The sequence below is a fragment of the Schistocerca gregaria genome, chromosome 5 (genome assembly GCF_023897955.1).
Source record: "Schistocerca gregaria isolate iqSchGreg1 chromosome 5, iqSchGreg1.2, whole genome shotgun sequence".
NCBI lineage: Eukaryota > Metazoa > Arthropoda > Insecta > Orthoptera > Acrididae > Schistocerca > Schistocerca gregaria.
Window position 1 is genome coordinate 366704947 of NC_064924.1, and position 25704 is coordinate 366730650.

Genomic DNA, 25704 nt, shown 5'->3' on the forward strand with positions numbered 1-25704 from the left:
ATACTGAAAGCATTAGTGGAGTAAAATGCTAAGTGCTACATAAGATCTTAGTTGACAACACAATAACGGTCTCAAAACTATAGTACAAATGCAGATTTCTAAATTACTATAGTCTGACTGAAATAAGTTTATGACTACAAAATGGGGACACGTGTGAACAGATTGCCAGAAGACGTACTCTGCCAATTCTGACACAGTTTCATTGCCATATTTATCTTTATAGAGTCAAGTATGCTGCAAGCATGATCACTCTGACACATACACTATGCCATCAAAAGTATCCGGACACCTGGCTAGAAATGAATCACAAGTTCACAGCAGCCTCCATCGGTAACGCTGGAATTCAATATGGCGTTGGCCCTTCCTTAGAACTTAACAACAGCTTCCACTCCAGGTATATTTTCAATCAGGTGCTCGAAGATTTACTGGGGAATGGCAGCCCATTCTTCATGGAGTGCTGCACTGAGGAGAGGTATCGATGTCAGTCGGTGAGGCCTGGCACGAAGTTGGCGTTCCAAAATATCCCAGAGGTGCTCTATAGGATTCAGGTCAGGACTCTGTACAGGCCAGTCCATCATAGGGATGTTACTGTTGTGTAACCATTTTGCCACAGGCCACACATTACAAACATGTGCTCGATCATGTTGAAAGATGCAATCGCCATCTCCAAATCGCTCTTCAACAGTGGGAAGCAAGAAGGTGCTTAAAACATCAATGTAGGCCTGTTCTGTGATATTGCCATGTAAAACAACAAGGGAAGCAAGCCCCCTTCATGAAAACACCGCTGCCTCCGAATTTTACTTTGGCACTACACACGCTGGACGATGACATTCACCAGGCATTCACCATACCAACACCCTGCCATCGGATCGTCACATTGTGTACCGTGATTAGTCACTCCACACAACATTTTTCCACTAATCAATCGTCCAATGTTTATGCTCCTTACACTAAGTGAGATGTCATTTGGCATTTACCAACATGATGTGTGGCTTATGAGACCCGCTCAACCATGAAATCCATGTTTACTCACCTCCTGTCTAACTGTCATAGTACTTGCAGTGGATCCTGATGCAGTTTGGAAGTGCTCTGTGATGATCTGGATAAACATCTGCCTATTAAAAATGGCTCTGAGCGCTATGGGACTTAACATCTCAGGTCATCAGTTCCCTTGAACTTAGAACTACTTAAACCTAACTAACGTAAGGACATCGCACACAGCCATGCCTGAAGCAGAATTCGAACCTGCAACCGTAGCAGTCGCGCGGTTCCAGACTGAAGTGCCTAGAACCACTCCGCCACAACGGTCGGTGCCTATTACACATTAGGACCCTCTTCAATTGTCGGCTGTCTCCATCAGTCAACAGACGATGTCGGCCTGTACACTTTTGTGCTGTATGTCTTTTCACGTTTCCACTTCACTATCACAGCAGAAACAGTGTACAAAAACATAGTACAAAATCTGACAGCCCTAAATTGCTTTAAAATTCCAAATGACCATAGACAAATAAGATGCATTCGTCATGCAGTAAGTCACAAACAATGACTATGAAAATTGATAAATTTTCAGTTTCTCGCCTTAAATAACTATCACAAAACATTAAAGATTATAATCAGTTGGTTTTATTAAACTGAAAAATAACTGAAGACAACTGAGCACAGAATAATGATGGCAGCAAACATAATTTTTATCTTTGTACTTATTTTACATAAATCGCAGATATAAAATTGAAATAGGACTCTCAACACCCTCCTCAATTCAATGACTTTACATTTAACATTAACAAAAATTCAGATAAATCTAACAAGTTTCTCCAAGCTATGAATCTAGGAGCTGATAAACCTTTGGTAAAGATGTCAAATGTAAACTTTCACGGCCGGAACTGTCATGATTAATAAAATTCTTTTCCGGGCTATTATGCCGTGGTCTGATGGATTTCGCATTGTAACCCAACGTTTCGTAGCCATCTGCGGAGGACATCTTCAAGGGGGTTCGTAGCTTCTGTTAACTTCCGAAACACACACTGTCTCACTACTGACTGCAGCAAATTTTTGTTTTCGCGTGCTCCCGCGCATAGGCGTGACGTCACATGTTTTGAATACGCGAGCGCAATTGGCCGTTGTCGGTTGCCGCCGTCCGCTGTTGCTATCATCCCATGGCGGAAGACTGGTACACATCTTCTTCAGCACCGGCATCCAGATGTCATTCAATTTCACGCCCTCCTCCTTCCTATTAAAATTCCTGGGGTGTTTCATAATCTCTATAGCCTCTCTGTAAAGCCTTTCATGATATCCGCTTGTGGCTGCCAGTACTTGAGTTCTATCAAAATAAATGTGGTGGTCTCCTGACTGCAAAGCGTGTTCCGCAACAGCTGATCTATCAATCTCTCCCCTTCTACAATTGCCCTTGTGCTCCTCTAGACTGATGGCGTGGCAATGGGGAGCCCCTTAAGCCCGGTTATAGCTAACTTTTTCATGGAAAAATTCGAGGCGCAGGCTCTAGAAACTGCCAACAAAAAACCGAATATCTGGTTCCGCTACGTAGATGATACGTTTGTGTTGTGGAGGCATGGCAGAGAGGAACTAGGCCGTTTTCACAAACATCTAAACGGTATTAATCCGAAGATTCAGTTTACTATGGAGGAGGAGGCAGAAGGGAGACTAAATTTTCTGGATGTGCTAGTTTACAAGAAACAGGATGGTAGCTTAGGCCATGCAGTTTACCGGAAACCCACGCACACGGATCGTTATCTACACCGGGATTCGAACCACCACCCACAAAAAAAGCGAGGCATAATAAAAACGTTGGCGGATAGAGCGAGGAACATCTGTGAACCTGGGCTACTGGATACGGAACTGGAACACCTCACTGATGCATTACTCAGGAATGGTTACTCGGCTGCTGAGATAAAAAGAGCGTTAAGACCGCAGCGTGAAAATCATAGCAATGCACAAGCGCTTGCAAAATTGAAAGTTTTCCTGCCTTTTATTAAGGACGTCACTGACCGCATAGGGAAAATATTGAAAAAACGGAATATCGCGGTGATTTACAAACCTACCCGGAAGATACAAGAACACCTGAGATTGGCTAAGGATGCTCGTAAACCGCTGGAAAAAGCAGGAATTTACAGGATCCTGTGTAGTTGTGGGGAGGTATATGTGGGTACCACAAAAAGAACGGTCAAAAAACGACTAGAAGAGCACAAGGGCAATTGTAGAAGGGGAGAGATTGATAGATCAGCTGTTGCGGAACACGCTTTGCAGTCAGGAGACCACCACATTTATTTTGATAGAACTCAAGTACTGGCAGCCACAAGCGGATATCATGAAAGGCTTTACAGAGAGGCTATAGAGATTATGAAACACCCCAGGAATTTTAATAGGAAGGAGGAGGGTGTGAAATTGAATGACATCTGGATGCCGGTGCTGAAGAAGATGTGTACCAGTCTTCCGCCATGGGATGATAGCAACAGCGGACGGCGGCAACCGACAACGGCCAATTGCGCTCGCGTATTCAAAACATGTGACGTCACGCCTATGCGCTGGAGCACGCGAAAACAAAAATTTGCTGCAGTCAGTAGTGAGACAGTGTGTGTTTCGGAAGTTAACAGAAGCCACGAACCCCCTTGAAGATGTCCTCCGCAGATGGGGACGAAACGTTGGGTTACAATGCGAAATCCATCAGACCACGGCATAATAGCCCGGAAAAGAATTTTATTAATCTTTGGTAAAGATGTCTGCAATCTGGTTCTCTGAATGTACATTCTCGGCGTTGATTATTTTGCGGTGGTGCAGCTGATGGGCAAAGTTATATTAACATTATTGTTCCTCAACTGACAGTTTTCCCATTTCTTCAGTAATCATATACACAATTGATTATCCTCAAATATACGAACTAGTGGCTGGAGTGGAATTTGAATGACGTCCAGCAAGTATTTAAGCCAGAATATACATATATTGCTACTATTTGGTCACAAACAATAGTATTGGGTCACAAAAAAAACAAGTAGAGATATGCTCTTCTATTTTTTAATCTCTCTATATTCATCTGTTTGTCTCTATATGTGATAGCGGGCAGACTTATTACAAGTCCCGATGAGTTAATACTGTTAAAAAATCTGTCTGTCTCTATAAGTGATAGCGGGTGGACATATGACGAATTCCGCCGAGTTAATATTTTTAAAAAAATGTTTATTCCAATTGTACATTAAAAGGTGTAAATAAAAACTGATCGAGATAGAAAAGTATGTTCGTACATTAATGAGGACCATAGCCAACTTCATAATTCCGCGAAGTGCTGAGAATCCTGAACCAAGAGGATCGAAGCAGACAAGAATAATTTATGTGGGCAGAAGAGGGGCAATGCGGAACCAGTATTGTCATACCAAGCTCTGTGTACAGTGGCAGTAACAAGTAAAATAAGTACATTAAGTTAAATGCTGAATACATCCATTGAATATTGAGGGTATGTTGATATTAGTGCTAGTTAAAGTTAACTCAGGATATGTGTACCTTACAATTTCTTTCAATTATTCTTTCAAAATTTCCCTTTATTTATTTAGGCAGCAAATTTTAATATCACATTTTAGTCCCCCCTCCCGCCACTATTCACGGAGCTAAATATTTTGCCTCTGTAGAAGACAAAGCAACACTAGTCTGTATCTTCATTGCCCAACAGACAGTATTTCCAAACAACTAATAGACAACCAGAGGTAAATCTTGCATATTCCTTTTTATTCCAGTTTGTATCAGCGTAGGCTAGAAGAGCTTCTTGATTCCATTTCCGTTAACGTAGTTTCATGTTGATGGTTCCTTTGATGTATCTCAAAACTCTTTTCAAGCATACCCAGAGTTCTTCCAATGGACTGTTTTGGTATCTGCTTAAGAAACTGACTACAGCACACAAATCAGGCCTTGTTGCTGTCATTGCATACATCAAGCATCCAATCAACCCTGTGCATGACTTGTCAATTCTTTATCCTTCCTTAATTTCCAGTTTAACATCCATAGGTGTTTTGACTGGGTTACAATCTTGCATTTTGAATCACTGTAGCAAACTTCAAATATGATGTTTGGCTCAGATACATTTCTCCTTTATTGCTTAAATCTCGATTCCCAAGTATGATTGTGCCTCTCCTAGTTCCCTTATTGCCAACTTCTTCTTTAACTTAAATTTCGATCTGTCCATTTGCTCTGTATTATTTTCTGCCATCAGAATGTCTTCAACGAAGAGCACAATGTAAATGACAACCTCCTTTAAAATCATATAGTAAACACATTTATCTGCTTCTGATTGAGTGAATCTTACATAGATAAGAAACATATGAACAGAATGATTCCACACTAGTGGTGCTTGCTTGAAGCTGTATAAAGACTTCTATAACCTGCAAACCAAACCAGTTGAGCCTTTCTTCAGCTCTTCAGGAATAATATGTATATTTACTCCTCGAGTAATCCATGAAGAAAAGTACTGGCAACAACTAGTTGTTTCACAATCAGCCCTTGTTGTACTGCAATAACTAGCATTATTCTAATAGTTGCAAGACAAGTCACTGGTGTATACACTTCCTTGTAGTCAAATCCTTTTGTCTGTTATAGACTCAGTTTCATCCAATATATCTTTATATCAGTATTCCTTATCTTCATGAATAGCAAGTTCCTTATAACTTTTCAGTACATCATTGACAAATGATACAGCATTCAGTACAAGAACATCATAGTCATCTAAATATTTAAGTTTCCTCTTCCTGTTCTAATGTCAAGCAGCTTCACTTTCAATTTACTCTTCATCACTGGTCGATTCTGGTATGGGAATTCTTTCATTATCTCCTTCACTTGATTTAACATCGTCTTCGGTGAACACTCCTTCATTAACATCTTTCTGTTTCTTCTCTGATGATTCCTGTACAGATTCTGGAACCCAGCCCACAACTGTTATACGTTCAAGTCAAACCTTCCTTCATATAAAACAATGTTCCTTCCTGTGACAATTTTTCCTTCCTCTGGACACCAAAGTCTGTAGCCATTAAGACAGTAGCCAGTGAAGTAGCACTTCAAAGATTTGTTGTCAAACTTCCCTGTTCTCAATCCCTTTGGTACCAGTACATAAGCGATACATCCACAAACTCTCTGCATACTCAAGTTAGGTTTCTTGTTGTACCACAAAGCTGCAGGAACCTTTCTTCCAAAGCCGCTGTAGAACTTCTGTTTAGTAGGTATACAGCAGTGCGAGCAGTTTCTGACCAGAACGTCTTACTCAATTTACACCAAAGTATCAACTAGAGAGCTTTCTCAATAAGAGTTCTGTTCATTTGTTCCAACATGCCATTTTGCTGAGAATATCTGATTGTGAACTCAAACTGTACTTCTTGTCCAAAAAATTGCTTCAACTCATTTGACATGTTTTCACAACCATTGTCACTCTGCCATCAGCTGATCTTCAAGTTGAAATGAGCTGAAGCCATGGTGCAAAACATCTTCAGATAGCAAGTTACCTCTGAATTCAATTCCAGGCCACAGGCCGCTGGGAAATGTGTGAAGTCATCAATAAATGTGAGAACATACTTCCTTCTGTTGAACAATTCTGGTGAGACTGGCGCACACAGGTCACTATGGATCCACTCAAGAGGTCTGGTGGCATGTTTCCTAGTGTGATTGTATGGCGGCTGTGATTATTTTCCTTCAACACAATCTGAGCATCGTTCTGCAGGGATTGTTGATGTGTACAACTCCATAACATCAACTTGCGACTGAAGGCGTTTAAGCTATCGTAACTCAAATAGCCTAACTTGCAATGCAACAGATTCACATTAGTTTCAGTTGAAGCAGCTGACAACGCATTACGTTGCAAAAAATTTACATTTAGCTGAGATTCATTCCTATTTGCAATGGAAATGTTTTCTTTTCCCTTTCTAATTAAACCTTAAGGTTTTTCAAACAAGATACTAAAACCATGCATTTCCAATTTTCTAAATGAGAGCAAATTATAATGAAGATCAGGCACAGATAATACATCTCTTATCATTATCTGAATTTCCTTTCATCTTACAACACTAGTGACTTTAATTTCCCCTTTTACTTTAGCCTCAAGAAAAATGCCTGACTTAGTTACTTTAACTTTTAATTGGTTGATCCAATTTCTTTAAATTAGTGAGAGAAATCTTACTATTAATCTAGTGTACCTTTGCTCCAGAGTCTAAGAAACAATCTGTGTTGTTCACTAGTTGACCTTCACTTGACGCTGCAAAATAAAAACTATCTTCCTCCATGACATTAGCCACGACCACTGAATTTCTGATTCCTGAGTTCTTGTTTGGTAACTTAACTCTGCAGTTAGCCCTTTTGCAACCCGGCTTTCCACAACGACGGTAAGTATAAAGCTGAAAGGCTTCCCTGAAGTTCCCTGCAGATTTATTGTTTTACTGATGTCTGCTGAACCTTTTTTTCTGATACTGTTAATCTGAAAAGCTGTACGAGGCAGTATATCTACATTTTTGTTTTTTGTCAATGATGTCCTTCCATTTCAACTATACTTCCGCAGCCAATTTTTCATGAAGCTCAGTGTCAAGTATTTCATTGACAGCATTTCGACTACAGTGACTGCTATGTTGTATTTTGTAGCCATAGTTAAAAAGGAGATGGCATATGATGTAGGCTTCTTCGACAGTAGTTCCAGTCAAATGTAAATCTCAAATCAATTTATCAAACTTAATAAAGTGATTAAATAGCATATCATTTATTGCATCAAACTTCATGTCTGTAGTCCTTGGTACACAGCTATGTCGCTTCATCACAGCATCTATCTGAGTAACTAAACCCAAATGGTGCATTAAATTGATGTGGAGATGGGATGCGCCATTTTGTTTCAGCTCCTCTTGCAACTTGCTACGGTACAACGGAGAACAAATTTCAGTGTGTGCCTGTAATGTAGATATATACTTGCAAACATCCAAAAAAATTAATTATGTAACTTTCCAACTTTTTAGGGAGTGGTAATTAAAATTCCCCCCCCCCCCCCCCCCCCCATAAACCATGGACCTAGCCGTTGGTGGGGAGGCTTGCGTGCCTCAGCGATACAGATGGCCGTACCGTAGGTGCAACCACAACGGAGGGGTATCTGTTGAGAGGCCAGACAAACATGTGGTTCCTGAACGGCTGAAAGCAAGGGGAAACTACAGCCGTAATTTTTCCCGAGGACATGCAGCTTTACTGTATGATTAAATGATGATGGTGTCCTCTTGGGTAAAATATTCTGGAGGTAAAATAGTCCCCCATTCGGATCTCCGGGTGGGGACTACTCAGGAGGACGTCGTTATCAGGAGAAAGAAAACTGGCATTCTACGGATCGGAGCGTGGAATGTCAGATCCCTTAATCGGGCAGGTAGGTTAGAAAATTTAAAAAGGGAAATGGATAGGTTGAAGTTAGATATAGTGGGAATTAGTGAAGTTTGCTGGCAGGAGGAACAAGACTTTTCAAGTGAATACAGTGTTATAAATACAAAACCAAATAGGGGTAATGCAGGAGTAGGTTTAATTATGAATAAAAAAGATAGGAGTGCAGGTAAGCTACTACAAATAGCATACTGAACGCATTATTGTGGCCAAGATAGACATGAAGCTCACACCTACTACAGCAGTACAAGTTTATATACCAACTAGCTCTGCAGAGGACAGAGAAATTGATGAAATGTATGATGAGATAAAAGAAATTATTCAGGTAGTGAAGGGAGACGAAAATTTAATAGTCATGGGTGACTGGAATTCGTCAGTAGGAAAAGCGAGAGAAGGAAACATAGTAGGTGATTATGGATTGGGGCTAAGAAATGAAAGAGGAACCATCTGGTAGAATTTTGCACAGAGCATAACTTAATCATAGCTAAAAATTGGTTCAAGAATCATAAAAGAAGGTTAAATACATGGAAGAATCCTGGAGATACTAAAAGGTATCAGATAGATTATATAATGGTAAGACAGAGATTTAGGAACCAGGTTTTAAATTGTAGGACATTTCCAGGGGCAGATGTGGACTCTGACCACAATCTATTGGTTATGACCTGTAGGTTAAAACTGAAGAAACTGCAAAAATGTGGGAATTTAAGGACATGGGATCTGAATAAGCTGAAAGAACCAGAGGTTGTACAGAGTTTCAAGGAGAGAATAAGGGAACAATTGACAGGAATGGGGGAAAGAAACACAGTAGAAGAAGAATGGGTAGCTCTGAGGGATGAAGTAGTGAAGGCAGCAGTGGATAAAGTAGGTAAAAAGACGAGGGCTGCTAGAAATCCTTGGGTAACAGAAGAAATATTGAATTTAATTGATGAAAGGAGAAAATATAAAAATGCAGTAAATGAAGCAGGCAAAAAGGAATACAAATGTCTCAAAAATGAGATCGACAGGAAGTGCAAAATGGCTAAGCAGAGATGGCTAGAAGACAAATGTAAGGATGTAGAAGCTTATCTCACTAGGGGTAAGATAGATACTGCCTACAGGAAAATTAAAGAGACCTTTGCGGAGAAAAGAACCACGTGTATGAATATCAAGAGCTCAGATGGCAACCCAGTTCTAAGCAAAGAAGGGAAGGCAGAAAGGTGGAAGCAGTATATAGAAGGTTTATACAAGGGCGATGTACTTGAGGACAATATTATGGAAATGGAAGAGGATGTAGATGAAGATGAAATGGGAGATACGATACTGCGTGAAGAGTTTGACAGAGCACTGAAAGACCTGAGTCAAAACAAGGCGCCCGGAGTAGACAACATTCCATTAGAACTACTGATGGCCTTGGGAGAGCCAGTCATGACATAACTCTACCAGCTGATAAGCAAGATGTATGAGAAAGGCGAAATACCCTCAGACTTCAAGAAGAATATAATAATTCCAATCCCAAAGAAAGCAGGTGCTGACAGATGTGAAAATTACCGAACTATCAGTTTAATAAGTCACAGCTGCAAAATACTAACGCGAATTCTTTACAGACGAATGGAAAAACTGGTAAATGCGGACCTCGGAGAGGATCAGTTTGGATTCCGTAGAAATGTTGGAACACGTGAGGCAATACTGACCTTACGACTTATCTTAGAAGAAAGATTAAGAAAAGGCAAACCTACGTTTCTAGCATTTGTAGACTTAGAGAAAGCTTTTGACAATGTTGACTGGAATACTCTCTTTCAAATTCTGAAAGTGGCAGGGGTAAAATACAGGGAGCGAAAGGCTATTTACAATTTGTACAGAAACCAGATGGCAGTTATTAGAGTTGAGGGGCATGTGAGGGAAGCAGTGGTTGGGAAAGGAGTGAGACAGGGTTGTAGCCTCTCCCCGATGTTATTCAATCTGTATATTGAGCAAGCAGTAAAGGAAACAAAAGAAAAATTTGGAGTAGGTATTAAAATTCATGGAGAAGAAGTAAAAACTTTGAGATTCGCCGATGACATTGTAATTCTGTCCGAGACAGCAAAGTACTTGGAAGAGCAGTTGAACGGAATGGACAGTGTCTTGAAAGGAGGATATAAGATGAACATCAATAAAAGCAAAACGAGGATAATGGAATGTAGTGAAATTAAATCGGTTGATGCTGAGGGAATTACATTAGGAAATGAGACACTTAAAGTAGTAAAGGAGTTTTGCTATTTAGGAAGTAAAATAACTGATGATGGTCGAAGTAGAGAGGATATAAAATGTAGACTGGCAATGGGCAGGAAAGCGTTTCTGAAGAAGAGAAATTTGTTAACATCGAATATAGATTTATGTATCAGGAAGTTGTTTCTGAAAGTATTTGTATGGAGTGTAGCCATGTATGGAAGTGAAACATGGACGATAACTAGTTTGGACAAGAAGAGAACAGAAGCTTTCGAAATGTGGTGCTACAGAAGAATGCTGAAGATAAGGTGGATAGATCACGTAACTAATGAGGAGGTATTGAATAGGACTGGGGAGAAGAGAAGTTTGTGGCACAACTTGACTAGAAGAAGGGATCGGATAGTAGGACATGTTCTGAGGCATCAAGGGATCACAAATTTAGCATTGGAGGGTAGCGTGGAGGGTAAAAATCGTAGAGGGAGACCAAGAGATGAATACACTAAGCAGATTCAAAAGGATGTAGGTTGCAGTAGGTACTGGGAGATGAAGAAGCTTGCACAGGATAGAGTAGCATGGAGAGCTGCATCAAACCAGTCTCAGGACTGAAGACAACAACAACAACAACAACAACAACAACAACAACAATTAAAATTTTATGACTGCCACTCAATACCATATTATTCTGTTTAGTAAAGGATCCACATCTGCTGAGTGATATTCTAGGATGGGTTCCACCTTTGTAGGCTGACAGCATTTTACCACTGTCCTACAAGTGAACAGAAGTGCTCCATATGCTTTACCAACAATCGAGCCTATGGGATCACTGGATATTGCATCCGTACTAATGATTACATACACATATTTGTATAAATTAAATGACTTAACTTTGGACTAATTAATATTGTAGTTGTAGGACGTAACCTTTGTACATTTTGTGAAGAGCACATATTTACATGTCTGGACATTTAAAGCAAGTTGTTAATCTTTGGACCACTCTAATATTTTATAAACATCTAACTGGTTATTTGTGCAGCTGTATTCAAGTATCAATTCATTATAGATAACTGCATCATCAACCAGAAAGTCTGGAGGTCATATTAATATGTCCGCCGTGTTATTAATATATAACATAGAAAGCAAGAGTCCCAATACACTCTCTCGGGACACACCTGGAATAACTTGTACATCAGTCTATGACTATCCATCGAAGGTAAATAGCCACATCCTTCCTACCAAAAAATCCTTAAGCAGTCACAAAGTTCTCTTAATACCCTTTAAGATCAAACTTTCAATAATATGCATAGGTGTAGTACTGAGTCAGATGCTTCTACCTAATTGCTCAGATTTATGACTTTCGATGAAATTTAAGAAAATCACAAATTTGGTTTCGCATCACCAACGTTCTCGGAATCAATGTTGTTTGACATGCACGAAGCTGTTCTCTTTAAGATATCTCATAATGTTTGAGTTTGAATATATTCTAAGATTTTACAACAGATTTATGTCAATAATACTGGATGATAGTTTTGTGGCTCATTTCTGTTATCTTTCTTGTAGATGCACATCATCTGTGCTTTCTTCTTGTTCAGTTTTGCAAGTTTCTTAATACCACAGTCATTAATATTTATATCACTGATCTTTGCAGAGGTGCAGTACTCCAGTATCTTCCTTTATAAAGGAACATCTGAAATTTGAATTCAGCATTTCTACTTTTGCTTTGTTGTTCTCAATTTCAGTTCCTGCATCTTTCATGACTGTCTGTTTGGCACCTCTGTATGTGAAGCCTGAAGTTTTGTTTTACACCTCTTATGCAGTCTGGTGATGCTGAGGGAATTAGATTAGGAAATGAGACACTTAAAGTAGTAAAGGAGTTTTGCTATTTGGGGAGCAAAATAACTGATGATGGTCGAAGAAGAGAGGATATAAAATGTAGACTAGCAATGGCAAGGAAAGCGTTTCTGACGAAGAGAAATTTGTTAACATCGAGTATAGATTTAAGTGTCAGGAAGATATTTCTGAAAGGATTTGTATGGGATGTAACCATGTATGGAAGTGAAACATGGGCGATAAATAGTTTGGACAAGAAGAGAATATAAGCTATTAAAATAGGGTGCTACAGAAGAATGCTGAAGATTAAATGGGTAGATCACACAACTAATGAGGAAGTACTGAACTGAATAGGGGAGAAGAGGAGTTTGTGGCACAACTTGACAAGAAGAAGGGACCGGTTGGAAGGAAACGTTCTGAGGCATCAGGGGATCACAAATTTAGCATTGCAGGGCAGTGTGGAGGGTACAAATCGTAGAGGGAGACCAAGAGATGCATACACTAAGCAGATTCAGAAGGATGTACGTTGCAGTAAGTGCTGGGAGATGAAGAAGCTTGAACAGGATGGAGTAGCATGGAGAGCTGCTCTCAGGACTAAAGACAACAACAACATGCAGTAGCCATTATTTCTTCAGAAGTTTCTTTACAATTACTGTATGTCATGGATGGTCCCTCCCACCACAAACTGTTCTACTAGACACGTACATATCAAATGCTTGGTCAACTGTTCTTCTAAACTTGAGCCAGTTCCTCAGTATATTTGCATCCAGAGCTAAATGTATCAAGTTACTCCTTGAGATACTCTCTTTCTACCTAGTTTACTGAACGCAGAGTCACGCAAGGAGAATTCAAATGGTCGAACTACTCTCACGATCCCTGCAGCAAATAGTCAAATCCTTGGAAGGCAAAATAAAAAAGGAATTCATGTTAATGGAAAATAACCAAACCATATTTGTTTTGACGATAACATGATATTGTTTGCATCTAATTCAGAAAATTTTTTGGCAAGAAATGGAAGACATGAAAGTAACCTGGAAATAAATTACAAGGAGACTAAAAGATTTTACAATCAACATACTGAAAAGAAATTAGTACAAATCAAAAATGATGTCACGGAAACAACTGATGAGTTTTTTGTTGTTAAATTAGTAAAAGACTAACAAATGGTCAATAAAAAAGATATAAACAAAAGAGTGGAGTGCTCTTGGTAAACTAAATATCATTTACAAAACCATATCATGGACTTATAATGCAAAAACCATTCGAAAACTAAGAGCTGCTCAGTGAGCAATTGAGAAATATGTGTTGGGTATTATTAGGCGAATGAGGGTAGATGGAACAAGGAAGATCTTCATTGGATTCCAAGCAGTAGGAAAAGACAGACAATCAAAGATGGGTAGATGATGTGCAAGAGCGATACAGATATGCACAGCAGAAGACAATAATGCGTGGAAAAGTCTAGATGAGGTCTTTATCCAGCAATGGATGTCAAATGGTGGTTGTTGTTGTTGTTGTTGGTGGTGGTGGTGGTGGTGCTGGTGCTGTGAGTGCTTTCTATTTGTTACAATGTTGCTATTTCTATGATTAAGTGCTGGAAATGGTGTGTGCCATCAGTTAAGTTTAACTTTTTAATTCTGTGGGTTGCATACTAAAACATGTTTAATTCTTAATATTACATATTGTTCAAAAGTAGAGAAAATTTGTTTCTCCCGACATTTTTATTCACGTTAGTGAAAGAAAACTTATTTTACAACATCTTTTGATGTCTTTACTATTTTTATACATACCATGCATAGAAATCTGAACATTTGTTGTAGCACTTCTCTATGCCTTCAGCATACCTGCATGCTGCAAAGTTGCTGAACAAGGCACTAACACCGTGTTTCAGTTTGTTGTCGTTTCCACAGCATTTTTTCACAAAAAAAAAGAAGTTTGACTTTGGAAAACACATGGAGATCACTCAGGGCCTAATCCAGTCTATAAAGCAGATGTTCAAAAACTTTCCCCTTAAATTGCCACAGAAAATCCTTCATCAATTCAGCAGAATGTAAGCAAGCATGTCATGAAGAAGCACAAAGTCACTAGACAACAATTCATGATGTCTGCTTTGAATGGCATGGTGCAGTCTGGTAAGAGTCTGACAGTAGACCACTATGTTTATGGACTCCCCTCCTCTAGGCATAAAGTCAATGAGTAGGAAGCCATTTCAATCCCAGAACACTGTGGCTATAACCTTTTTGGTACCCAGGATTTGTTCAGCTCTTTTTTCTTTCCTTTTGTTGGGGATTGTGAATTATGCCATTCAACTCACTGGCCTTCTCTTCCTGGACTTTTAGGCAAAACACAAGTTTCTTCACCAGTAAAACAGTAGTTCGAAAACTCCTAGTGATTATTATTGTATCGAGAGAAGAATGTCAGCGCAGTTCTCATTTGTTTCTTGTGTTGATAAGTAAAAAGTACGAGAACCCACCTGGCATACTATTTTCAAAAGCACAAATCACCACTAACCACAAATAATGAACTGATCATGAAATTTCAGGCAACAACAATGAAATGCCTGTCTTGTTTAACTTTTAACTTCCTCCACACCCCCCCCCCCCCCCTCAGTTTTTGATTCGAGTTCGTCAGTCACAACTGAATACTGGACTGATCATTCATCATGAATATTCATTAGTCCTGAGTATTCATCATGAATAGTCATTAGTCTGCTACTGCCATTAAAAATGGTACATTTTCCAACTATTGCTTCATTCATCACATTCCAAAAACTTCAGTTATATGTCTGTAAATTTTGATAGGGCAGATGTTTTTGCATTCAAAAGTACTCTATGAAGCACACACTTTATGGGATCATTAATTTTCTCACACTTATTAACAGTAAAGGACCTGTTCACTATTAGCATCATACTGATAACAACGATGACACAGTAGCAAAGGTGGCGGGAGAACAGCGTAGCTTGTCAGATCGAAACATTCTTTACTTCTCTTTTAGAATGACCCTTATACAGTAGATGAAGGTTTTAATAAAATGTATTACTTACTGATAATCCCTTGAGTATGTGAAACCCACAAACGGCAAATGGTTTCCTGCAAAAGTTTTTGGCGTAGCGAAATTTTCTTCTGGACTTTCATCTTTATCTACATCATCAAAATTACTTGTATCATCATCACCCATTAGTTCTGGAACAACTGGTGGAACACCTGCAGAAATATTTAAGAGCTGCTTAAGTGAAGGAAAAACTGCATGCACAGCCATAAATATCAGCATTTCTGCTAAGCATATCTTTTTACAGTATTCTGTGCAACATTTACTAACATCTTTATCAATGTCTTCTAGAACTGTGATATCACTTACACAACCATGAAGTGGATAAGGAAAGTTAACTTTCAGAATCATTCATTGTCAAAAAGATGGAGGGCACTATTATAAAAATAACAACATGGCAATGACATGCCGAATCTCAGAATTTCTGTTGAAGAGGCATATGATATTTCTGTAAAGCACATACTGTAAGCAAGGCCAGCATTGCAGGGTGGGTGTTCAAAAAGTTTCTAGCAGAAATGTGAAACTTATCCTTGGTACGGACAGAAAATATAGATGCACATTGTCATGGACAAAGATTATGCCAAATCTTGCAAACAGTTTGCAATATCAGAGTTTTCTGCGTGAGTTGTGTTAATGATAGAATCCATCAATGTAAGTGCTAATTGTCAATAATTAGACTGCAGGCTTTGGTAAGACCGAAGCGCCTAGAACCACTCTGCCACACTGGCCGGCGGATAATTTAGTAAGTCTGAATAGTAGACCTGCCATTCCTCTCTTTATCATGCACATTTGTACAAGGACTATTAATACCTCAATAATACTACCTAATGTTTCTTTTATTCTAATATCAATGATTAATTAAAACCACTGCAGATCTATTATATTACACTTTTTCTTCTTTCTTTCTTTTTTAAGATCATCACATTGTTGAGCTTTGTTACTATATTGATACAAATGGTCTTGTTGTGTCCTAAGAATGAAACCTGTTTAGTAACAGAGTGACAGCAGTTTTTGTTAATCAATGATATTAGTGTCAATCAGCTATGGTGCTCAACATGGTGAGCATTATCTTCTTGATCATTACTGTAGACCCATAAACTATAAATAAGTTCTGATAAATCTGAGCAGCTCTATATCCTTTTGCACATAAACGTCAGTTTACAGCACACAATTAGCAACTAATATGAGCAATAATTTTCGAAGCCATGAATCAAGTAACTGCTTTGTATGAAATCACTACATTGTGTTGCCTTCACAAAACTTTGTTCTGATCTGCCAACACTTAAATAAAGGCAGTGGTCCTTCCTTTTACAATATACTTAATATTTTTTCTGTCCAAATAAGAAAATTATACTGCTACTTTCAGTGTCTCATTCTGTTGTGCAATTCCCTGATCATCATCTGATTTGATTCAACTACATTCAATTATCATTGTTTTACTTTTGTTGATATCCACTTTGCAACTTCTTTTCAAACATCTTTCTATTCTATTAATTGACTTTCCAAGTCCTTTGCCATCTCTGACAAAAATAGTGTATGAACAGCTTGATTTTTTTTTTAAATTTCTTCTCCCTGAACTTTTATACTTTTCCCAAATTTATTACTTTCCATTACTGCTTAAAAAATATTTCCCATACTGCTGCAACCTCTGAAAATCTTAACTTCACAATATCATCTCCTTCCATGATTGAAATTGTGAACCACCTGGGCATGCAAAGTCTTGGTCACCACTGAGCTATGTCACTTCCCAGAAATGTCAGTCATTGTCCCTCTCTGTACGTAGACACCTCCTGAAAGCCACCTGGTATCATGTGCCAGAACTGTTAATAGTGCACTATATGGTCCAATCCTTATCTGCATATTTCAGCCTTCTCTTTCAACTAAACTTTCATGTAATCCTCCTCTCCAAAATGTAGCTAACACTAAGTGTCGCCTCTGAATCTCTTCATCTCCCAGCATATACATTTCTTAGGATGTACAAGCCAAACAAGCTCAGTGGGGGATACAAACAATCTAACCTCAAACTCAAACCTTTAATCACATTGAACCCTGGCAAAGGAAAGTAGGCTGAATTCATGTTTATTGAAATAAGTATACAGAGTTAGAAGTGCTTAACTGGTGTTGTCTACAAGCCAAAACACAGTTCAATGACTGCCTTTCAGAGTCAATATGAACACACCATTGTAATGAAAGACAGAGAATTGTTGACACACACACACACACCCTCCATAATAAATATAAGAAGACTGTTTCCTTCCAACAACTTGCACATTCTTCCTTTATAGTCCCAACAACATAAGGCACACAGTATGTAGATGTACCCACAACAAAACAAAGATTGACAAAGGAAGAGATATAAGTCAACCTTGAGCTCCATGTTTCTCAGCATGTGACGTAATATTCCTGGTCTACTTCCCGCAGCCCCTGAAGTTCACATTACATCTTGTAACTTGTAGGAACATCAAACATAAGGATCATGATGTTCCTGACAGAAAACTAGTAGCACCAAATAACCAGAGCCTATAGTTATTGGCAAAAATCCATCAACTCACTGTTCTCTACGACAAATATGCTCCTGTACGTACATTCTATGTAAGAAAAACTTCTGCTCCCTAGCTGACAACTGATTACATCAAATGACAGACAGCAACACTGCTGCTCATAGACATTTCAAGGCAAATCCAAAACCCGAATGTTACAACAAAAATATAAAACTGCGAGACTGCGTAAAGCAATGAGTTTGCAATTTCAAAATCAGACAAATTCCTTAATATGTGTACAGCAATATAACACCCACAACTCTGCAGAAAAATCTCCGTAGCTTGGGTGCTGTGGAGGCAAAATCAGAAACTGCTTTCAGGCCTTAACTGATGGACTGAATGAATTTTTCTCAGCATCAGTCAGTCCTCTGCAGCAAAGGACTATCTCCCACAAGAAGTCCCAGACTAAATAACTAACCACAAAATTTTCCTCCTAAAACACGTAACAAAAATACAAATAGAAAAGCACTAATGAGAATTTATACTGTCATGATAGGCAATGTTGGTATCAGGATAGTCATAATCAAGAATGTTTCCAATAGCTTAGTGTTTTCTTAGCAGATGTATTTAATTTTTCTCTCATGACTGGAACATCTCCAATTCCATGGAAAGGACTCATAGTCTGACCTATCTTAAGACCAAAACCTCACAGTAGCCTTGTGATTACCAACCAATCAACACATTACCCATCACATCCAAAGATCAGGATTATATTTTAATAACTAAATCACAGAACACTTAGGCAAATTCAACTTATTACAATAAATATCAGTTTGCATTTTGTAAATGCCATAGTACAAACAGTGCATTACGGTGAATGATGACCACAACTCTCCCTCCTCTCCTCCCTGATCCACAGCCACCCAATGCTGTGTCTGTTGGCAGCCTAGTCCCTGCATGCTTCGCCACAGAGCACTGATCTCTCCCCCAGCCCACCCTCCCTTTACTGATATCCCTTCCCCCTCCCCGCCCTCTCTAGTTTGCTACTTGTGTTCTACGTGGCGGTCCAAGCTGCCAGTGATGGAGGTCATGTGTGCTTGCTTGTATGAATGAATGTGTGTGTGTGTGTGTGTGTGTGTGTGTGTGTGTGTGTATGTGTGCGCGCGCGCGCGTTTGCTAGAGAGAGAGAGAGAGAGAGAATTACATATTGTAAATTACAGCCAATATTATCAAAAGTGTTACCAAATCTTCAAATCTCGGTTCTCAGGTAAGCCAGAGAGAATTGTTTCGACCTTTCTACACAAAGTGATCTTCCCCAAGATCAGCTTGTACCAGTTGTTCCATTCTTTTGTATATAGTTTGTGTTAGTATTTTACAACCACAACACATTAAACTGACAGTTCAGTACACACCATTCAGCATCTGCCATATTTGGTATTGGTGTTCTCACATTTTTCTTAAATTCTGGGGTGCTTTTCCTTCTCATATGTCCTGTAAACCAGATGGAACCATTTTGTCGTGGCTGATTCTCTCAAGGATCATAATCATTCAGATGGAATGTTGTTTACCCAAAGTGTCTTGCCCCAACATATGACGTTTCAGATGTCTGAGAAATTATTCTTGCAGTATCTCAGTATACATCACACTTTCATCCACTTCCTCTTCTCTTTCCATAATAACGGTACAATTTATTTTTCCTTGAACAGCCCCTCTATATACCTCTTCCACTTCCCAGTTGCTGCTTCTCTACTTAGAATAGAACTGCCACTCGAGCTCTTAGTGCACGTTTAACTGCTTCTCTCTTCTCCAAGGGTTTCTTTAATTTTTCTAAACACAGCACCTATCTTTCCTACAGTCATTCATATCTAAAAATCTTTGCATTTGTTCTGTAGCTATTTCTATATTACCAGCTTGCACATCCTGTCAATATCGCTTTCTGGAGATTTATATTTAATTTTGGGTGTTTCATTTGCTGCTTTTTCTCCTTTTTTTTATTCACCAGTCACATTTCATATCTTCTAAATAGTCCAAGGATTTATGCTGAAGATTGTCTTTTGCTCAGTTTCTTCTCTAGTGCCTTCACCTCAAAGTTACTCATTCCACTAGCATCGAATTCCTCTCCCCTTCTTCAATTAGTCAACCCCTATGCTCTCTTTGAAGCTGTCAACCATTTTGATTGTTTCAAATTATCTAGGGCTAACCACCTTCATTACCTACTTCCCCGAAATTTCTTCAGCTTCAGTATACATGTTATAACCAATAAATTATAGGCACAGTGCACACGCATCTCTGGAAAAGTTTTTCAGTTTTCAACCTAAATATATATAAATTTTTGTCTTGCCATTATATAATCCATTTGAAACCACCTTGACTTCAAGTCTCTTGTCATGTATGCAACATACTTCCACTATTCTTAAACCAATTGTTTGCAAAGGTAATTCATACTCTGTGCAAAATACTATCAAGCAGTTTTTCTTTTTGTCTGTTTCTTCCTGCTGCTCTACGACAATATTTTCCACAACATTGAACTTCAATCTATCCAATTTTCTTTTCAAGTTTTTCATAGTATCTAACTTACCTAACAATTAAGGAAGCCAAATACTTCAGTCCCAAATTTAAAATGCCAGTTTATTTTTCATTTATATCTAATGACACCAAGCAGATTAATTCCCACTCAGAGATCTAAAAGTGGGAATATTTAAACTCTACAATATTTTACCTAGAAAGTTGCCATCATCATTAAACCAAATAGTACCATTCCGCATCTTCACGAAATATAGCAACTATATAGTTTCTCCTTAATTTCAGTCATACTGCAGTACCAACAAAGCAAACCTCTTAACAAACATTACAGAACAGAACAGTCAATCATCGTGACTGTTTCCTTTGAAATTTCTAAGAGTACTGTAGCCTCTCTTCAGGAACCATACATTAGTCTGGTCTCTCTAAAGGCACTCCTCCAGTTAACTGCAGTGTAGATACCTTTCCAGTTTGCTGCAGCTATGGGTCAATTATCTGTATTGTTGCAATACCCAAGCCACCCCATCTCATCTAGACCCATGGTTCGTGGGGAAAATTCCCATCAGCCACTAAGAATATCTGAACACATCAAGAAACTAGCCCGCCTCTACCAGTTTAGAGGGTCTTTCCCAAATATGAAATTTTGGTATTAAAGTTTTATCTTACTGCTTAGGCTTAGCTATTTACCTCAAGAGGCAAATAATTCTTTCCAAGAAGGTACTTCAGGTAGATCTCCCTGAAGAAACTATTCCTCAGTTCTTGTCACATTTAGCAACTTTATCTCACCATTTTTCACATACGATCCCACAGAAAGAGTACTACAGGTATGTGCCAAGATCGACTATACTATAAATAAACTTACAGTCTCGTAAATTATCAAATGTCCACTGGTCATTCTGGAAGAATGGATGAGATTTTATTTCTTCAACTCCATTTCTTCCTAGGCGCCTTGTTCTGAAAGAGTGAACAGTGCAATCCATAATACAGAAGGGATAAAACACAGTAGGTTATCTACCTTACATATATTTAAGAAAAGAGGAGGTATAACATATTCATTTCCTCTAATAAAACTGTTTTTGTTATTGTTCCATAAAATTTTGGGCATGCAGTCGTATACATTCAGCTTCTTCTTCTAATACTTTGGCTGAATACTGTCCAGCCATTTTCATGGCACGTATATGTTACTCCTATTTGCCACCTATCAATGTCTGTGGCGCCTTGTGTACCTTTCGCCGCATACGCAGTGGTTTGGTCCTCGAGTTTGAAAGGACGGAGCAACTGCTGGAGCATTAGTCACCTTGGCTTACCCTGAAGATGGTTGGATGGTATTCAGCCGAAATATTAGAAGAAGCTGAATTTATGTGGCTGCATGCCTGAAATTTTATGGAACAGTCTTTATGCCGCGAAAACATTAAAATGTTTTTGTTATTACCTGTCTGTGAGAAAGCCACAAATTAAGGCTTTAGCATCTTGACTAATTTCTACATCTGTTGGAAAATGAAGTGAATTGCGATGATCCATGATCTTGCTGTATGTACCAACAAGGCTATCAGCATAAAATGGAGTGTCTCCAACTAACATTTCATAAAGGAAGACACCCACACTCCACCAATCACACTCACGACCATATACACCTTCTCCACCTTGGGACTGTAGCACCTCTGGTGATATGTAATCAGGAGTACCTACTGCTGTATCTGACCGCACTAGACCATCCTGTGAACAGAAATTATGAGTGGCTGGTCTGGAACTGTAGTCTCACAATGTACATACCAAAAATTTATTACAGTAATAACTAGTAACATTTCTGGGATATATTAAGTCATTTCTTTACTTCACAACAGTAGAAAAAGACTTCACATTAGGGGAAAAAAGAGCACTGACATATGTCCTTCAATTAATCAATTTTTGAAGCATTTTAATATTAGCACTGGCACATTGACTTCAATCAATCAATTAATTTTGAAGCATTTTAAAATTCTTCTGCAATAATGTTAACTAATGTCCACTGGTGGTGTTAATGTCGAACTGATTTGAAATAACAATCCACTGGCATAAAGTATTCATAACAAAGTTATTTTTACATGTGTATTAATTATCTGCTTACATCATCCATCCTCATGCAAGTACCAAAATCTGCTAACTTGAGGTGACCATGCTTGTCCAGGAGCATATTATCTGGTTTCACATCTCTGAAAACAAAGGATATTTCAGAATGTATTTCTGAATAAATGACTACTACACAAAAATATTTCAAAGAACACTCACCTATGAACAAAACCCATTGAGTGAATGGCATCTAAAGCTAAAACAACTTCAGCACAATAAAATTTTGCCCATTTTTCAGGCACATCATAGTTGGACATAAGGTTAACAAGATCACCACCTGTAAACCAATAATCAAAATTAGCACTTATCTCTTGAATTGAGTACATAATGCAAGGTTTGCTGCATGACATACCAGGCATGTAATCCATAACCATGTACAGATATTTAGCATCTTGAAATGCAAAATGCAGCTGCACTATCCATTCGGAGTTAGCATGGGCCATTATATCGCGTTCTTCCCAGAAGAATGCCGAGTCTGACCGTTTAATCTATAAATGGTTAAGAAAAGTACTGCTTTAATATTTATAGTGTATTAAAAACAATATTAAGACAGATTCAATGTAACATGAGAATGCAGTATCTTTGATAACATACCATTTCAAATTTGCTTAATAGCTTCATTGCATACACTTTTTGAGTAGATCTATGCCGTACCTGCAACAATATCAAATCAGTGTTATTATTACATTTATAAAACAATAATACTGTAAAAGTGACCGCCTTTAAGAAAAAGTTGGCCTACAGCATTCAGAACATATTACAACTGAAAGATTACACGTTCATATGAAACACAGAATAACAGGAAAGGGGAATGGATGAAGTGTTTGTTAGTGGGTTTCTTAGAAAACAGAATGTGTCCATTAGGAAACCACTTAAAAGGTTTAGTAAAATATATTTTTGGAAGGAAGGAGACGGATCAGGGTTTAATGCCTTATTGACAAAGTGGTCACTAGAGATGGAGACTATCTGAGGGTACAGCTCCACTATTCAGATAAAATGGAACAGTAAGTGCCTATATTGGCACTAATGGCACCTGCCATGCACTACACACACATATAACGGGCAGGACAATTCAACTAACTTTTCATTGAGAGAAAAGTGTGTGTTCATTACTCATGATTTTGGGATGTATTCGGAAAAAAAGGGATATATCAAAAACCATCTATTGACTGTACAGTATTATTATTATTATTATTATTATTATTATTACTACACAGCAATAAAAAACTATGTCAGCACAATGACATTGATTTACAAATATTTTGTTAATTTTCGAAATGTTTTCGTCAATATGTTAGTTACAAAAATTTTTGTCTTTTCCACATCATCAGAAAATTTTACTCTTGAATGAAATTTTCACTCTGCAGCGGAGTGTGTGATGCTATGAAACTTCCTGGCACATTAAAACTGTATGCCAGACCAAGACTCGAGCTTGGGTTCGGCACACAGTTTTAATCTGCCAGGAAGTTTCAATTTCATTATTGATTATCTACATCCATACTCCGCAAGCCACCTGACGGTGTGTGGCGGAGGGTACTTTGAGTAACTCTATCGGTTCTCCCTTCTATTCCAGCCTCATATTGTTCGTGGAAAGAAAGATTGTCAGTATGCCTCTGTGTGGGCTCTAATCTCTCTGATTTTATCCTCATGGTCTCTTCGTGAGACATATGTAGGAGGGAGCAATATACTGCTTGACTCCTCAGTGAAGGCATGTTCCCAAAACTTGAACAAAAGCATCTCTCCTGAAGAGTCTACCACTGGAGTTTATCTATCATCTCCGTAACGCTTTCGCAATTACTAAATGATCCTGTAATGAAGTGCACTGCTCTCCGTTGGATCTTCTCTATCTCTTCTATCAACCCTATCTGGCACGGATCCCACACTGGTGAGCAATATTCAAGCAGTGGGCAAACAAGTGTAGTGTAGTGTAACCTACTTACTTTGTTTTCCGATTGCATTTCCTTAAGATTCTTCCAACGAATCTCAGTCTGGCATCTGCTTTATCAACGATCAACTTCATATGATCATTCCATTTTAAATCACTCCTAATGCGTACTCCCAGATAATTTATGGAATTAACTGCTTCCAGTTGCTGACCTGCTATTTTGTAGCTAAATGATAAGGGACCTATCTTTCTATGTATTCGCATCACATTACACTTGTCTACATTGAGATTCAATTGCCATTCCGTGCACCATTCGTCAATTCGCTGCAGATCCTCCTGCATTTCAGTACAATTTTCCATTGTTGCAACTTCTCGATACACCACAGCATCATCTGCAAAAAGCCTCAGTGAACTTCCGATGTCATCCACCAGGTCATTTATGTATATTGTGAATAGCAACGGTCCTATGACACTCCCCTGCGGCACACCTGAAATCACTCTCACTTCGGAAGACTTCTCTCCATTGAGAATAACATGCTGCGTTCTGTTGTCTAGGAACTCCTCAATCCAATCACACAATTGATCTGATAGTCCGTATGCTCTTACTTTGTTCATTAAACGACTGTGGGGAACAGTGTCAAACGCCTTGTGGAAGTCAAGAAACACGGCATCTACCTGTGAACCCGTGTCTAAGGCTCTCTGAGTCTCGTGGACGAATAGCGTGAGCTGGGTTTCACACGATCGTCTTTTTCGAAACCCATGCTGATTCCTACAGAGTAGATTTCTAGTCTCCAGAAAAGTCATTATACTCTAACATAATACGTGTTCCAAAATTCTACAACTGATCGACGATAGAGATATAGGTCTACAGTTCTGCACATCTGTTCGACGACCTGTCTTGAAAACAGGAATGACCTTTGCCCTTTTCCTACCCTTTGGAATGCTACGCTCTTCTAGAGATCTAGGGTACCCCATTGCAAGAAGGGGGCAAGTTCCTTCGTGTACTCTGTGTAAAATCGAACTGGTATCCCATCAGGTCCAGCGGCCTTTCCTCTTTTGAGCAATTTTGATTGTTTTTCCATCCCTCTGTCATCTATTTCAATATTTACCATTTTGTCAACTGTGCGACAATCTAGAGAAGGAACTACAGTGCAGTCTGCCTCTGTAAAACAGCTTTGGAAAAAGACATTTAGTCTGTCATCCTCTGTTTCAGTACCATTTTGGTCAAAGAGTGTCTGGACATTTTGCTTTGATCCACCTAC

General features: G+C 38.7%; 1 protein-coding gene across 1 annotated transcript in view; it reads right to left on the minus strand.

The window, feature by feature from the left end:
• Positions 1-25704, minus strand: part of LOC126273344 (rho-associated protein kinase 1) — a 210822-nt gene that overhangs the window by 152461 nt on the left and 32657 nt on the right. Inside the window, exons 5-11 of the mRNA XM_049976891.1 lie at positions 23152-23211; positions 22910-23045; positions 22717-22834; positions 22556-22640; positions 21881-22164; positions 21311-21402; positions 15444-15603 (exon numbers count right to left, since the gene is read on the minus strand). Coding sequence (XP_049832848.1) covers positions 15444-15603; positions 21311-21402; positions 21881-22164; positions 22556-22640; positions 22717-22834; positions 22910-23045; positions 23152-23211 — 935 coding nt within the window. The remainder of the gene's footprint in view (positions 1-15443; positions 15604-21310; positions 21403-21880; positions 22165-22555; positions 22641-22716; positions 22835-22909; positions 23046-23151; positions 23212-25704) is intronic.